Source organism: Bos indicus x Bos taurus, chromosome 5 (assembly GCF_003369695.1).
Source record: "Bos indicus x Bos taurus breed Angus x Brahman F1 hybrid chromosome 5, Bos_hybrid_MaternalHap_v2.0, whole genome shotgun sequence".
In the NCBI taxonomy this organism is placed as follows: domain Eukaryota; kingdom Metazoa; phylum Chordata; class Mammalia; order Artiodactyla; family Bovidae; genus Bos; species Bos indicus x Bos taurus.
Window position 1 is genome coordinate 13,726,380 of NC_040080.1, and position 17,136 is coordinate 13,743,515.

Sequence of the window (17,136 nt, forward strand, 5' to 3'; positions counted from 1 at the left end):
TCTGACTCTTTGTAACCCATCAACTCTAGCCCACCAGGGTCCTCTGTCCATGGGATTCTCCAGGCAAGAATACTGGAGTGGGTTGCCATTCCCTTCTCTGGGGGATCTCCCTGACCCAGAATCGAACCCAGATCTCTCACATTTCAGGCAGATTCTTTACTATCTGAGCCAACAGGGAAGCCCCAAATGTAGATAGATAGGTTAAGTTGGGAGTTTGGCTCCAGCCTCGTCTATAGAATGGGAGCTGACTGGCATCTAATCCTCAAGCCAAAATTGCACAAGTGCTTGCCCTCTGGGAGATGATTATTTTCTCAGCCTCTTCTTTCCGAGGAAAGTCTTTGTGTGCCCTTGAAAAGATCCTGAGTAAAAGGAACACAGCATTCCCTGGCCGTTCACGCCTCCCTCATTTCACCCCCATCTCCTAAAGACACAGAGGGACATAAGTTTCCTATGGTTCCATTTGTTTGGTGAACATTTAAAAATAATTTAATCCTGTAAGATTTAAGAGAAAAGCAAGTCTGCTGCTACTGCTAAGTCGCTTCAGTTGTGTCCGACTCTGTGCAACCCCATAGACGGCAGCCCACAAGGCTCCCCGTCCCTGGGATTCTCCAGGCAAGAACACTGGAGTGGGTTGCCATTTCCTTCCCCAATGCATGAAAGTGAAAAGTGAAAGTGAAGTCGCTCAGTCGTGTCTGACTCTTAGTGACCCCATGGACTGCAGCCCACCAGGCTCCTCCGTCCATGGGATTTTCTAAGCAAGAGTACTGGAGTGGGGTGCCATTGCCTTCTCCAAAAGCAAGTTTAGTTCAATGTATTTCTAAACTCCTCTGAGTAAACAAACAAGTGAGATTCAGCCACCCAGTAACTAGACTCGGCTAAGGGATCCTCAACCTCCAGATCTAATGCTGATGATCTGAGGTGGGGCTCACGTAAAATAGCAAAAATGAAGCACCCAACACATGTAATGCACTTGAATCATCCTGAAACCACCTCCCCCAACCTTGTCCGGGGAAAGATTGTCTTACATGAAACCGGTGAAAGTAAGAGTCACTCAGTCATGTCTGATTCTTTGCAACCTCATGGACTACACAGTCCATGGTATTCTCCAGGCCAGAATTACTGGAGTGGGTAGCCGTTCCCTTCTCCATGGGATCTTCCCAACCCAGGGATCGAAACCAGGTCTCCCGCACTGCAGGTGTATTCTTTACCAGCTGAGCTACTAAACTGGTCCCCGGTGCCAAAAAGATTGGGGACGGCTCTGCACTGTGGGGCAAGCAAATGGCATTCCTGCTTGCTTTCACGACTGTGTTGGTTAGGACACAGGGTTTGCGCCCTAGCGCCACGGTTTCCCTGCTGTGGGATACCAGCCCAGTATCCCACATGCATGTAAGCCGAGCCCCAGCTGCTGCCAGCCCCATTTTCTCATCTGCTTTATTGAGGTATCCTCATGCGGTTGCTGGGGAGAGTCAGTGATGGGTCCGGCCAGGGCTGGGTGATCAAGCAGTGGTACCAGTGATGATCGTCATTTACCAGTGATCTGGCACCATCATGGACTTCTTGGTGGCTCAGATGGTAGAGAGCCTGCCTGCAATGCATAAGACCCAGGTTCAGTCCCTGGGTCGACCCCTGGAGAAGGGCATGGCTACCCACTCCAGTATTCTTGCCTAGAGAATCCCATGGACAGAGGAGCCTGGTGGGCTATAGTCCATGGGGTTGCAAAGAGTCTGATATGACTGAGCGACCAACACTTGGACCATCAGACTTGCATTCATTGACTTCCAACCCTGCACCCTGAATCCCTGATTAATGCATCTTATGAGCAGCCCCTGGGGGCAAAGGGGCACTGCTGGGCTGCTCTGTGCCCCACCTGGGGGATATGTCTCACGGGATGGGTCCTAATGAGGACATTGTGGTGTGTGAAAAAAGCAAGGCCTCTGCTGGACACCCCGGATCCCCACCTCACATTTTGCAGTTGAGAAAGTGGATGATCAGAGAGGCTAGGAGATTTGCATGAGGGCATGGAGAAGGAAATGGCAATGGAAACACACTCCAGTGTTCTTGCCTGGAGAATCCCAGGGACGGGGGAGCCTGGTGGGCTGCCATCTATGGGGTCGCACAGAGTCGGACACGACTGAAGTGACTTAGCAGCAGCAGCAACAGCTGGCTAGTAAAAGATGGCACTGGGATTCCAATGGCAGCCTGTTTCATGAACCAGGAAATCCCATGTTTCTTTCTGCTTCATGAGAGCTTCAGTAGGTGGGGATGGGAGGTAGGAGGGAGATGGCTTTATAGCTGTGGGGCAGGATGGAGCCGAGGCAGTGGGGTAGAAATGGGGACGGTGGAGGAGAGAGTTCTTAGGAGATGCTGAGGCTCAGAGAGAAGGGAGGAGAGCAGATACAGAACAGTCAGGAATCTGGGTTCTAGTCCTGGCCCGACAGGAGTCTAGCTATGTGACTTCGGTGAAGTTTCTTACCCTCTCTGAGCTTCACTTTTCCTAACCCTGAATCGGGACCTGTGCACATTAGATGGTGTGAAGAACCGTTTGGCACCTTGTGAAACTCTCCCCCAGGCAAGCACCTCTCCTGTTGTCAGACCAGGGAACACAAGCTGCCACCCACCCTCTAGGACTCAGGGGGCCCCAGGGACTTCTGGGGGTCCCGCTGCTGGCCCTCACATTTCGCTCTGTCCCCACAGGGTGGGAGAACGTCTATGGCTTTGACATGACTTGTATTCGGGACGTTGCCATGAAGGAGCCCCTGGTGGACATCGTGGATCCAAAGCAAGTGGTGACCAACGCCTGTTTAATAAAGGTCTGCAGATGCGTCCTGCATGGGCCTGGGGGTGAGGGAAGCCTACTGTGCCACGTGGATGCTCAGGCCTGGGGTCAAAGCTACGCAGGCTCCTGCAGGGCCCTAGGCTGTGAGGCAAGGCCACCTCGGCTGGCCGGAGCCTCTGGCAGCCCAGGGTGACCAATGAGAGCAGGCACTGGCCCTGAGCAGAGCTGTCGAAAGAGGGCCAGTGGACTCCATGGTGGCACAGCTGGGGGGTGGTCAGTGCGTGTCTCCTGGTGATGTGAGCGGGGGTGTGTGTCGGGGGAATGGGAGCATCAGAGAGAGAAGTCCTGGAGGCTCAGGTCGGGGGAAGCCCCCCTATTCGGAGCAGGACGGCGGCTTTAGGGAAGAAATCCCAAACCTCAATCGGCTATGCAGTCAGCGTCACACTCCCCCGCTTCCAAGCGTACCTGTGACATGGCCGGGTGGGACTCACCGCATCCTGGGCTCCCTGGTTTGTACACGGCTCCACATCTTGTCCTCCATGGCTTTCCGTCTTCAGTGCAGATGGAGAACTGCTCACCAGGGTCCTCCCCCAGGGCATTCCTATTACTAAATATCCAAACTCGCCAACTGTGCTGTGTGCGTGTACACTCAGACCCCATAGACTGTAGCCCGTCAGGCTCCCCAGTCCATGGGATTCTCCAGGCAAGAACGCTGGAGTGGGTTGCCATTTCCTCCTCCAAGGGATCTTCCAGACCCAGGGATCTAACCGGCATCTCTTGTGTCTCCTACATTGGCAGGTGGCTTCTTTACCACTAGTGCCACCTGGGAAACCCCTTTGGCGAGGGTACCAATAAAAGCGCTCCGTGACCTCCCCACCCTTCCAGCCCCACGCTCCCCCTGGAGGTGACCACTGTCCACACAACAGGTTAACCTTTCCAGCCCTTTGTCTAAGTATCTGCATTTACATATGCTGATCTGTCCTCCAGGCCCAAGGAGAACTCCTGGTACTTGAAAGCCATCCATCCGTTTCACAGGGTTCAAGTTCACTTTTTAATCAAAGAATCTGGGTTCACTGTGTCTCCAGCTTCATTGTGTCAGTTGTCCTGGGCCCTCCCCCCAGCCCTCATTGTGCTGAAACACACCTGCCCGCTCTGGTCCAGTGAGCATCACTGCAGTTCCAGGAGCTCTGGTGGGTGGGACAGGGAAGAGCCCAGGGCCACTGGGGGAAGGGGAGGTTCCTGCAGGGTGAATGCAAACCGCGGCTTTGTCCAGGGGAGAGCAGTCAGTCCCCAGTCCCTGGTCGCTGTGTTCCTCATAAGGAACCCTTGTCATCTTGGATTTAGAAGGGACCCTGGAGGACAGATAAAACTAGGCGAACCTCATACAGGTCCCATCAGATAAAGGATGCTTCCCTCTCATCCTGCCTTGGCCTCACGCTGGAGGGTTTTGCCACCTGTTACCTCTGCCGGTTCCGAGTCCAGGCAGGACTCATGATGAGCAAACGTCCTTTTATTTCTTCCCACCAGCCCCTCTGCCCATGAAGCTTCTCCCTTCTGGCCTAGGAGGTCCAGCAAACTATCATGTGCTTAGTTGCTCCGTCCTGTCTGGCTTTTTGCGACCCCATGAACTGTGGAGCCGTGGGGGTCTACAGGACAGACTCCTCCGTCCATGGGATTCTCCAGGCAAGAATACTGGAGTGGGTAGGCATTCACTTCTCCAGGGGACCTTCCCAACCCAGGGACTGGACCTTACCATCTGAGCCACCAGCGAAGCCCAGGTCCAGCAAACTACACTCCAGATAATTCACCCATGGTGCAAAACATTCCTGCAAATATTGTAGCATGAGTGGAAATCACCTGGTGCCGTTGAATTTGCCCAAATGGCACACGGCAGCTGCATGGAGCCGTTAAGCATTTTCCCACAGGGGATGAAATTCCTTCCCAGGTCACTCTCTGCCCCTACCGGGCAGGGGTGGCCACAGCCCTTGTGCACGCCCACTGCTGGTCCTGGACTGGCCTGCTCTGTCTCCCCTCCTTCCTCTCCCCCGCCCAGCCAGGAACAGGCCAGGGTCTCTCCGGAGTGCAGCCTGGGGCTGGAGGCATGGCAGAAACCGGAGCTCCGGGCCCTCCCCGGCCAGTCACCTTCCTTCCTGTGCTCTCTGAGAAGGGCAAGGTCGGCTGTGTTTGCTTCCGCCACCAGGAGAGCCGTCCATCAGCTCTTGCTACTGTGCTCAGCACTGTCTTCCCGGGTCTGTTGGGAAAACAGTTGCCCTTCTTCACACACTTAATTGCTATTTTCATCGCTATTAACGTTGCGGCTTGTGACACTTGATGATAATTAAGACTCTGTTTTGACCAGCCTTCTGCTCTGAGACGTCTGTTTGTAACATGACATAGTGGGGACAGCAGCGGCCTGGCTCCTCAGAGTCACCGATGCCTGCGGAGCCCTGCGCCTGTTGGTGTGGCCTGAGGCCTCGTCAGGGGTCCCCCTGGGGTCTCAGAGCTACTGCTGCTGCTGCTGCAGAAAGAGGAAGCTTTCTGGCAGAGGGATCAGGGCTCCGGGGGGCAGGTGATGGGTCTGACTCTGGAGACTTTGAGTCTAAGAGGAGGGGGGATCCGACCCAGAGGGCCTTGTGTCTATGAGGCACAGATGGCAGGGCGGAGGAGGGGCACTCCAAAAGAGCAGCTGCCCCTCTGTCTTTCCCGTTTTAATGAATATCAGACTTTCAGTCTGGACGGCTTTTGTTCCTGCAGAGGCCCCTGTTTAGAGGCAAATGTCTGGAGGACCTAGAGAATGCTGTCAGAGCACTGACATTTTGTTGATGGACATCTGAGAACCCCATAGAGACAGAATCCCTGATAGATGGGGTGGTGTGTGTGTGTGTGTGTGTGTGTGTGCACGCGTGTGTATGCGTGCATGTGTGCTCTTGTGCACACTGAGAGTGGTGAGGAAGTGAGGGGAGGCCAGAGAAGGAAGAAACCAAGTCCAGGTGAGTCACACAGCGTACTTCCCAGGTTGCTCTCTGGGTCCAGGCCCAGAGGCTGGGATATTTATAGGTGAGTCCTAGAAAGTTCTGGAAGGCTTTAGATCCAGGGAGCGGCATAGCCTGAATCCATCTTAGGTTGGTGGGTTGGTCTGAACCCACTTCAATATTCTTGCCTGGAGCATCTCATGGACAGAGGAGCTATTCTTGCCTGGAGCATCTCGTGGACAGAGGAGCGGAGGGCTACAGTCCATGGGGTCACACAGAGCTGGGCACGACTGAGCGCACACAAATGCACACTGAAGGGGAGGCCTGGGGGTGGGTGGGAGGGAGAGTCGTCAGGCGGGAAGACAGTGTCAGGAGGAAAATGATGAGTTTTAGGGGCCAGGTCACACACCGAGGGTGCACGGACCATCACGTCCGGTCCCTGTGTCTAACGAGCTCTGGTCTGATGGTGGGGACAGGGGCAGAGGCGGTGAGACCGCTGAGCCGAGCCAGAAGCAGTGTACAAAGACCAGGCTGGGCTGGTGGCCAAGGGCACAGGGACAGGGACAGGGACTTTGGGAGGAGCCTGGAGACAGGTGGGCTGGCCCCAATGGAGAAAGAGATGGAGAAGCTAGTGAGTGTAGACACCATGAGCCCAGCCCTGGAGACTGAGCTGAAGCCCCCAACAAAAACCCAGTTAAGCTCCGGTGCTCTGAGAGTTGTTGGGTGGGAGGGACCTCCAGATGCGTGCACGGGAGGGATGACCAGTGGTGTGAGCTGACAGGTGCTGCAGCTAGACAGGCTTCCCGATGGGGCAATGCCCAAGCTCACAGGGTGGCATAGAATGAAGGACACCGCTGCCACCACGCCCCCGGCCGCTGCACTCTGGTCCCAGGTGGAAAGGACACGGATTCTGAGAGCGGCTCAGTGGGGGAGGGGCTTACCTGCCTAAAGGAGGTAGGAGCCAGCAGGGTGGTCCTTGAGGTCAGAGGCTGCTAGAAGTGGGGCTTCCCAGGCATCACAATGGTGAAAAAGTCCACCTGCCAGTGTAGGAGATGCCCGCTCGATCCCTGGGTCAGGAGGCAAATGAGCCCACACACAGCACACAGCTGCTAGAGGTAGGTCCCCACTAGAAGGGACCCCCTAGGCTAGAAGTTGTGGCCAACTCTTTCCAGCCCCATGGACTGTAGCCCACGAGGCTCCTCTGTCCAGGGACTTTCCCAGGCAAGAACACTGGAGTGGGTTGCCACTTCCTCCTCCAGGAGATCTTCCCGACCCAGGGATCGCACTCGTGTCTCTTATATCTCCTGCATTGGCAGGCGGGTTCTTTACCACTGGCTCCACCTGGGAAGCCCCAGTGAGGAGGGAGAAGGAGATGAAATCATGACTTAGGAGAGGCCGTTTACACAGGAGAAGAGAAAGTTTGGGGATCCATGTGAGCAGGAGCAGGCATTGGCTTGTTCTGTGGGTGGAAGATACAGAGGCTGGTTTTGAAGCAGGACCTACTGACTGGAGACGTTGGGGAGGACTGGCCGCCTGGTAGGCAGTGAGCAAATCCTGCCTGGGGGTGGTCAGGTGTCCAGGGCCACTAACTTCCTGGGGATGCTCTTAGGGCTCACGCATTCCCAGGGTAACAGGGGACCAGCTTTCTGACTCTGCTGGATTCTGGATGCCTGACCTGGCCTCACAAGGACCTTTAGTCTTTGTTCCCCATCCTTAGGCTCTAGAAGCATAGCATGGCTTATCTGAAGTGATGTCACCGACATCAAGGGCCCCCACAGTCCCCAACACCTGCAGTCACTTCCTCTTCCCAACCAACAGGTCATTGGGTGTTGAAGCTGCCACCCTGCACCGTAATGGGGCTCTGGGCTGGCTGCTGACTTGGCCTCACCTCTGCCTCTGTCCACCCTGTGGAGGCAGGACTTGGTTTTGAAGGTCCTGGGATTCCTTTCTTCATCCTAGAAACCTGTAGAGATAAAAGCCTCTTTGTCTTTCCTCCCCCCTCCCCTAAGACCCCTCTCTCCTACTTATTCCCAGCATCTTCCATCATCCGGGTCTCAGGCACACCCTTGGGAACCATTTCCAGGCACACAGGTGTCTGTCTGGCTTGCACAGAGCTTTCAGGACAGAGGTCCCTACTGTGCAACCCAGCAGTTAGACCTCACCGAAAGTGGTCTGGATGCCTGGGGAGCTTTGTCCTGTCTCACTGGAGGTGGCCCACGTCAGGTCAGCATCCTCTGCACAGAGAGAATACCACACTGCAAACCGTAATTCATGACTCCTGCTGCCACCCAAGATTGATTTTCAGTCACTTCCCGGCTGAAACTGTTAGAGTTATCAGTTCTTTGTGTTCTCCATTCCCAGCTAGAACTGAAAAATTCTCACCTCTTATTTCCCCGTTTTATGTATTTAACTGTCCAGCTGGTGATAAATGGTCAGCAGACTTCCCTCGGCTCAGCCTGTGATTGTGTGGGCTCGGTTCTCAGTGTCTCTTGTTGATGGGAAATGAGTAGTCCAGCTCTGCTGGAACCCAGGAGGGCTTGATGGAGCAGGTGGCTGCTTTAATGCAGTGGCTCTGGGGCACCCCACCTCCCTACCCCACCCCTTGGAATTTGCCCCCCAGTACGAGGCTTCCCAGGTGGCGCTAGTGGTTAAGAACCCACCTGGCAGCACAGAAGACATGAGACCTGAGTTGGATCCTTGGATCCTGGAGAAGGAAATGGCAACTCACTCCAGTATTCTTGCCTGGAGAATCCCATAGACAGAGGAGCCTGGCGGGCTACAGTCCATGCAATTGCAAAGAGTCGGAGAGGACTGAGCAACTGAGCATGCACACATGCACGCACTGAGCAGACTCCACCCGAGAAAGGATGGGGGAGCTTGTGGTGGGTGGGCCTGGGACGTGGTCCCAAGAAATGTGACACCCAGGGGAGTCTGTGGTCTATAGTCTCCCTAGGGGATGAAGCCTCAGGCAGGACCCAGACCCGGCAGAGGTGCTGACCCGCACGTTCTCTCCTCTGGACTGCAGGAGGTGGACATTTACACGGTGAAGACGGAGGAGCTGTCCTTCACGTCTGCCTTCTGCCTGCAGGTACAGCGCAACGACTACGTCCACGCCCTGGTCACCTATTTCAATATCGAGTTTACCAAGTGCCACAAGAAAATGGGATTTTCCACAGGTGAGCCTCCTGCTGGCCTTCCAGACCCACCTGGCCTGGTGCCCAGGCTCTGTAGGATGTGATCTCCCCAGCCTGGACGTGGGGCAAGGGCCGGGGGGCATCAGCCAGGGATCCTCACTTGGCACCTCGCAAGCCTCTCCAGTCCTGGAGGAATGCCATGGTTCTGGCTGCTAGAGGAGAAGGTAAAAAACTGTAGCAGCTGTGGCCAGCGCTGAGAGCCAGTGTCGGGTGGGCAGGGGCAGGTGTTGGGGCTGCCTTTTTGAATGCATGCTTATTCATTTAGTGTTTCCTGAGCACCTGCTGTGTGCAGGAGAGGGTATGGAGGGGAGTGAGACTTTCTTGTGGCAAAGAGCAGGCAAGAGACTTACCTTAATTCCTCACAGGAGGGCTTCTTCCAGAGGTGATGCCCCTGACCACCAAGTGGAGTCCTCTGGTTTCCATCAGCCAGGCCAGCCCTGGTGCCTCCTCATCCCGGGAAAACCAGAGGACCCTGGTCCCAGTCATTATCAGCCGCTCCCCTCCCTTCAGCCCACAGGGAGTAGGATATTTCACCTGGACCTTGACAGATGGGTGGGACTCAGCCTTTCAGTGGTGAAGGGTGGGGCAGTGGGGCTGAGGAGGAGCCCGCTGGAGGATGCTGGCTGTGACTGGAGGCCAAGGGTGGAGCCACATGGCTGTTTCTCCCTCTTCCAGTCCTGGGATATGCCTCCCGCAGGGCCCACCCACCCTGCTGCCGGAGATGAGAAAGTCAGGGGGCAAGGGTTCTCTGGAAAGAGTTCTGTGTCTCTAATGCCTGGGCTCCAGCATTGTAGCTAGCTCCCAGCTGGGGTCTTTCTTTCCCTGAGATGGTCTGTTTCTGGTGGGTGTCAGCATAGGGTTTGATCCAGCGTGTAAGAGATGTCCTACCATCTTTACCAGCTGGCATGGGTTTGGCAGTCGGGTTTACTCAGACCCTCTGCACTCTGACCACCAAGGAAAGAGTATTTCCTCTTTGTGTTTAGGGACCCCAGATGCACAGAAATAGATTAATCCTGACTCCTGGCTCATGACATACTGCTATGACATACTGCCACGCGCGGTTCACTTTTTGCTTATGTTTTAATTAATACAGCAAACACTCGTGAACTTGCCACCTAGCTCAGTAACTAGATTGTAAATAAAGTATTGTTAATTCGAATGAAATAGTGACTAGAAATAAGTTTATTATTAGTAGAATGTAAATGTATTAGTTAATATCATGAGATAAACCATTGTTCATTAGAATATAAATATTAAACTGAAATATATTATTAACAAGCATAATACAATAAGGTTTATAATTAATAAATGTAAGTCAATTAATTCAGAGGGCTTCCCAGGTGGCTCAGTGGTAAAGAATCTGCCTGCCAAGCAGGAGACATGGGTTCGCTCCCTGGGTCAGGAAGAGCCCCTGGAGTAGGAAGTGACCTGCTCCAGTATTCTTGCCTGGAAAATTTCATGGACAGGGGAACCTGGTGGGCTACAGTCCACGAGGTCGCAGAGTTGGACATGACTGATAACACAGGAGATTAAATTAATTCAGAGTCACAAAATAAATCCCTGTGAGCTTACTACCTAACTCAAGGACGTCAATGCTATCAACATCTTTGCATCTACCTGGGTGGTCCCCTTATCCCATTCCCCACATCGCCACCAGATGAACATTATCCTGAATTTTGGGTTAATTATCCCCTGCTATTTTTAAAAAGTTGTTTCATGTGTACGTACAGGCCTAAATAAGGTATTGTTTGGTCTCAGCTAGCTTTGAACTTAAGCTGAAATGCAGGTTGTTCTAAGTGGTTCCTCCCCATGGGCCCCCGGGGGCTGGAGCTGCTCCAGGAGACACACTGGAAAGCACGTCACGTTGTGCAGCTTGGAAACCATCCCTGCTAATGGCTCTGCCCGTGTCTTCCCCCCGAAGCTCTGGGCAGAAGCTGTTGCAAATGGGCACAGCCACGCAGGGCTCTGGGCTGTGCCAACCAGCCGGCGGGCCCGGCGGCCCTGCCCCCTGGACATATCCTCTGCGGGTGGGGTGGAATATGTGAACTGGGCCCCTTGGGGAGACTGAGTGGGTGGACGGGCGGTGCTGAGTGGAAGCAGCCTGGGGTTAAGTACTAGTTTTTCCAGGAATCAGCAAGGGAAGGCGGCCGGCAGTGGAAATAAATCTGAGTGGGTCCCTTTCTGGCCTTTGGGCTCATCATGAGTGAAATGGCCCGGATGGACTTCAATGGCCTGGCAGCCGCTTTCCCAGCTTGGCTACCCTGTGACACTGAGTCAGCTTCCCAGGTCAAAGAAGCTTCTTCATGCATAGTCTTGAATTCTCTGAAAAGCTTGTGAAAACCTTAGGGAATAGAATTACAAATTCACAGCTGAAGAAGTATTAAATTCCAGAAAGAACTACCATCCCCTTAATCACTGGCAAGAGACCAGAAGGCAGGATTCCACTCTGACTCCAAAAGCACCAGGAAAAATCTTCCTGTGAGAGGGCCCTCTGCTCGTACCCACCGGCCCCTGTGTGCCCCACTCCCAGCCTCTGTCACAACCAGTCACAACTCCCACTGGACGTTATGGCCAGCTACCCGAGTGTCTTCTCACATAGGCTGTCGGATCTCGTGGGGCAAGGCTGTACTGGCTGCTGTTCCCCACTTTTAGGACCATGTCAAGCGTATGATAGGCATCCTGAGTGGATGTCTGCTGAATGAATGAGCGAATGCATGAATGAGGGAGTGAATGACAGTATTATTATAATGGAAATTTAAAAGCCACTGATATGACCTTGACAGTTGTAGTTGGGGCTGGGAGGGAGGGAAAAGCCCGTTCACTGACCACATCTCCGGATGTCGTGGTCCACAGTGATGCTGAGTGCTCACCTTTGTGCACAGCAACTCTCTGGGGAATCAGTCCTAGAACATTCCAGACCAAGTGCGGCAGCCCTGCTTTACAAACCAGAGCCATAGTTGATGGATAAATGACATGACATACCGCTTTCCACAAAGAGTCAATAACCACTGATCTGGGCCTGATATGTTATATAAATATATCTGTATTTAAGGTGACCGTGCAATTCATCTTTCAATTGAGGACAGTTTGAGAGTAAAGAGGAGAGCTCTTGATAATTACGCTGGGAACATGGACCTGGGCGCAACAGGAGATGGTCATACTCGGTCTTCCCCCGCTTCCCATCATCTAATCCTCACAGTCCCTCAGGAGATAAACCTTCTGCAGATGTAGAACGTGCGTGCCAGAGTCACAGTGCAGGAGGAGGCTGGACACTGGGCCTCTTGTTGCCTCATTAAATGTCCTTTCCACTGATACCCACCCAACAGATGTATAGGGTGTGAAGGACTGGGTCTGCACAGCCATTGCGGCCTTGGTTGTATATCTACATGAGATTTTTATGTCTTGGCAAACCTGCCCCCTTCTCACACCCTAGAATTACTCATTTCAAATCCCTAGGACCAGAGTCAAAACATCTACATTGCAATCAGCTTCTCTTGGAGACCCTGATGGAGGCCCCAGATTGAAAAAACTGCTTTAGACAATGAGTCTGTGGACCCATCACAGAAATGAGATGTTTGGGGAAGTTGTTAACCTTTTAATGTTGATGTTGAGGGAAAAAAATCCCTTTCCTCCAACTCAAGGCTGGCACGTTTTGGGGGGTCAGCATCAGAGGCGGATGGTCTGGGCTCGCTGGCTGGCAGATCTGAGTCAGTGAAGTCTCTGGGAGTCTCCCAGGGCATCTGATTAGGAGACAGAGGAAGTTGCTGGAATCTCCTTGCCTGAAGGTCTCTAAGAAAAGGAGTGGCACCTGTCTGGGCGTGGGTGGCGGTGGCGGCGAGAGTGCTGTCAGTCACTCACTGCCATTCTCCGCACACCCCGGAAGCTATCTTTTGACAATTCGTTTAGGTGCCACTGGCAGAGAAGGTACTGGGAACAGTTGGACTTTGCCCACGGGCAGCAGTATGCCTTGGAGGCCAGGAAGGCTGGACATGTTTGGAGATTCACAATATGAGCAGCACAGACTCCATGTTCATGATTCTCCTTCAAGCCCTTCCAAATGCTCAGGCTGCTTCCCCTCCCCACGACCTTGACTTTGCATCGATTTCCCAAAGACACATATTGAAGGCTACTCAGATCTGTATTCAAAGCACTGACATTTGATCAAGCTAGTCTATTACGAAGGACACAGACAGTTAAAATAGATCCTGAGGGTTGAATGATCTTGGTCCCACTGTGGGTGCGATAAATCTCCATGCAGGCTGTGTGTGAATTCCTTCAGGCTGGATCACCAGTGGCCAGTATGACTGAGGGACAGCCCCAACTCTTCCTGCGAATTAAAACTCTGCCTTCTGATGATGTCCAGGGCCTAGCCTTTGTTCTGCCTCCAAAGCCATCCATAAGGCCACAGACTTTTCATGTGACAGACTTTGAAATATTTGAAAGTCCTCCCCAAGGCTTCCCACCTTCAACTCTGGTTGTAAGGAAAGAGAATGAATCAGTGTTCGTGAGTCACGCCTCCTGGTGGAGGAAGGTAAGAGCCTGCAGGACAAGAGGAACTGGCGATAAGATGTATTTTTCTACAACCCTTTGGTTCCAAAGTCTCAATGTTGCTGAACATCCCTGGGTACCTTGAAGCCTCACACCAGACCCGCTCTGGCTTTTTACTATCAGTCATGTATTCGGTGCTCACAGACCTAGCAAGTATGGTGATGGGCTCCAAGGGTGTAATAGTATTCCCTCAGACCCCTGTCCTGATGGAGGTTGCAGTCTTGTGGAGACTACAGAAAGTAAAAAGAGACAGAGATGGTTATGCAGCAGTGTGACTGCTACAGTAATCACACAGGCTCAGGACGCCCTTAATCCAGCTAGGTGGTCAGGTGAGGCTCTCCCGAGAATTGACCTTGGAGGATGAGGAAGGGAGAGGCTGGTGGTTAAGGAGGGAAGAGTGTCCGAGGGACGGCAGCTTCTGGGACAGGACCCCTCATCTAGTCGTAGAATTTGTCATGAGCCCAGAGGATGGATGGGATTTCATGAGAGGTGTGAGCGTCAGTGTGACTTTGGTTCATGCATGAGGTGTGAGCTGTGGACCAGCATTGGGTCTGTAGAAGGAGAATCATTCTGAATTTTTACCCTATCTAGGTAGGAAGGCTTGTTCGAAACCCCACTGCAGGCCTAAGCCAAGAGTAGCAGGATGGGTTATAGCAGGGGTCCCCAACCTCCGGGATGTAATGCCTGATGACCTGAGGTGAGCCGATGTAATAATAATAGAAATAAAGTGCCTAAGAATGTAGCACACTGGAATCATCCTGAAGCCACCACCCACCCATGGTTTGTGAACTAGGACAGAGAGGCAGGCAGAGAAAACTATCTGTAGGGCTGGGATATCCATGAAACTGGGGAAACTGGTTTAGCTGTGGAGTTGGTGTGAGTGCTGTCATTTAACAGGAGAGTGGATGGACTGCCCTCTGTATCTCTCCCCTACATTTGTCTGCAAGTCTTCACTCTGTTGAACCAATGAAACAGCAGCATTTTGAGATTCATTTGTGTTAATACTACCCTTGGTATGACCTTGTAATGTCAGTTGGTTTCTCCTCTGGTTGTCCACTAAGATCCTCAGTTTGGAGGGCGTGGGGAGTTGATGACAAGTTGAGCCCCTGGGCTGAGTGGGGAGGCCTGCCAGAACTTGGGCACCTGACCCAGTGAGAGGGCTGGGCAGAGTGTTCAGCATGTCCCAGAAGAAACCCAGCAGCTTCCGGGTGGGGTCCCAGCCCTTCTGGAGACATCTCTCTCTCTCTTTTTAAAAAATATTTATTTGACTGCACCAGGTCTTAGTTCAGCACGTGGGATCTTCAGCGGCAGCACGGAGGATCTAGTTCCCCTACTAGGAATTGAACCCTGGCCCCCTGCACTGGGGCTTTCCTGGTAGCCCAGCTAGTAAAGAGTCCACCTGCAATACAGGAGACCCCGTTTCGATTTCTGGGTCGGGAAGATCCATTGGAGAAGGGATAGGCTACCCACTCCAGTATTCTAGCCTGGAGAATTCCATGGACTGTATAGTCCATGGGGACCCAGCTGAGCGACTTTCACTTTCCCCTGCACTGGGAGCGCAGAGGTCTTAGCCAGTGGACCACCAGGAAAGCCCCTGGAGGCGTCTCCTGTGACTCTCCCTTCTCTCCCTCAGCCCCTGATGCCCCCTACACCCACTGGAAGCAGACCGTCTTCTACCTGGAAGATTACCTCACTGTCCGGAGAGGGGAGGAGATCTACGGGACTATATCCATGAAGCCAAATGCCAAAAACGTGGTGAGTGCTGGGGGAGCTGGGGGTTTGGAGGGGGAGGTGGCGCAGAGAGGAGGAGGGACATGGAGGGGGTTTCCCCCACTGGCTGGCAGGGACCTGGGCACCTTGTGCACAATCAGGAAAGTTATAGGCGAAGTGGAAGAAAGGCAGGTGTGGCCGTGATGGCACCCTAGAAACACCCAACCTGGACCCCTTAAAACTGGAGCATTGGAGCCCTCCTGCAGGGCCCCCTGGGACCCTCCCCACCATGAGGGCAGCTTCCAGCCCTTGATGAGAGGGGTTCCCTGAGCAGAGACTGTGGCCATGGGTTTCACCTCGTTTGGGATGAGCTGAGCCAGGAAACCACCGTGTCTGGTGGCCTGGAAGACAAGTTCGCATTCCTCCAGTTGGCCTGGTGGGCTGGATGGTGTGGTTCTCTCTGGGCCCGCCCCCTCACTCCCCGGGTGCGGGTACGGGCACTGGCCCTGCAAATGCCAAGGTTGGGGGTGGGGGAGGGGGTTGTCTGGGGCCTCTTCCTCTGAGAAGCAACCGCTCCACTCCTCCCGAGTTGAAACCGGAGGGGACATTTCTATATTCTCACAGGAAAGATTTAGGTTAGAAACCAACGACTTTCCCAAGAGGATAATGAGGCTCCGGAAGAGGCTCGTGAGGGCTGTTCGTGGGGTGTCCTGAGCTGGAAGCTCTTAGCAGCTCAAATGCGCGCGGCCCTCCGCCTGCGGGGAGGGGCGTGGTCCCAGGGCTCCTCGGTGCTGACGCCTCGACTCCTCCTCCTTTGCAGCGAGACCTCGATTTCACAGTAGACTTGGATTTTAAGGGACAGCTGTGCGAAACATCTGTATCTAATTACTACAAAATGCGTTAGCACACGTGGGAGGCTGCAGAGAGCGAGAGCCAGCCCGGAAACTCGCCCCCATCTGCGGCTCGAACACCAGGGACCCTGTTTGCAGGACGACACGATCCAACCTGGAGTGCCCTCGAGACTGGTGAACTCCGCCGGCCTCCCGAGGGCCCTGCCCCTGGGCCAAGGGCCCCCAGCCCCTCGGCTCTGCTCCGGGGGGCCCTTCTCAGAGGCTCTGTTTTCCCGACCTTGAGCCACGGCCAGCGCGGCAGCCGGGCCCCGATGGAGGAGTCCACGCGTGTCCCCATCGTCCTCCTTAACCGTGACTCTCGGATCCTCAAGTTTTGCATGCTGCAGGCATCTAGGTCAGATTGCTTCTCTAGAACCTGGAGACTAGTGTCTTTGATAGCATAAGCCAGACTCTACGCGCGTGCGGCAGTGCGCGTGCGCGTGCGCGGACAACATCCCGGTTAGTTACTTAACCCCGCGCACCTGTATGTGTGTGCAGATACAGTCAAGCGGGTGACGTCCGTGTTCATCACAGGAGTGTGTGTGCGTGTGTGTGTGTGCGCGTGCGTAGAATATATATTACTCTCAGAGGAGATTCTGTTGCTTTCCAATAGAAATTTGTTTTGTGATTAGTTCTCTCCCGTCCCCAGCCCTTCCCAGCTATGAAACGTTCTCTGTATTAGCTCCGGTCTCCTTTTGACTAGACTGTGGCTCCGAACCCTGGGCATAGGACCGCACACTCCGTGGGCGCTCAATAAATGCACACGAGAGTGAAGAGATGGGGCGGCTGCATTCCTCGTGCTCTGGGGGCGTGCGGGGGCGGGGCGGGTCGTGCGGGAGGAAGTCAGAGGCCACAGTGGAACAGAAGAGCGGATGGCGCTGCTCTCAAAAGGAAGGCGGCTGCTTGGTGAGGGAGCCGTGAAGCTGGGACCTGTCTGAGGGCATCTCCCCTGTGACCCTCCGGGATGGGAGGAGGGTTCTGGAGTGGGGGTCAGGGGACATGGGCTAACATCGAGTGCTCTGGAATGGGAGGCCAGATGTAGCCTG

The 17,136-nt window shown here is 53.9% G+C and overlaps 1 protein-coding gene across 4 annotated transcripts in view; it reads left to right on the top strand.

Annotated features, from left to right (window-relative positions):
- PRMT8 (protein arginine methyltransferase 8) overlaps nt 1–16,868 on the top strand; it is a 71,158-nt gene extending 54,290 nt beyond the window's left edge. For 3 of the 4 annotated variants that reach the window (XM_027541048.1, XM_027541047.1, XM_027541050.1), the window contains 4 exons: nt 2,695–2,810; nt 8,774–8,924; nt 15,124–15,245; nt 16,021–16,868. In XM_027541048.1, coding sequence (XP_027396849.1) covers nt 2,695–2,810; nt 8,774–8,924; nt 15,124–15,245; nt 16,021–16,104 — 473 coding nt within the window. In that variant the 3' untranslated portion in view covers nt 16,105–16,868. The remainder of the gene's footprint in view (nt 1–2,694; nt 2,811–8,773; nt 8,925–15,123; nt 15,246–16,020) is intronic. The other variant, XM_027541049.1, reaches the window with a different exon arrangement.
- The last annotated feature ends 268 nt before the right edge of the window (nt 16,869–17,136 follow it).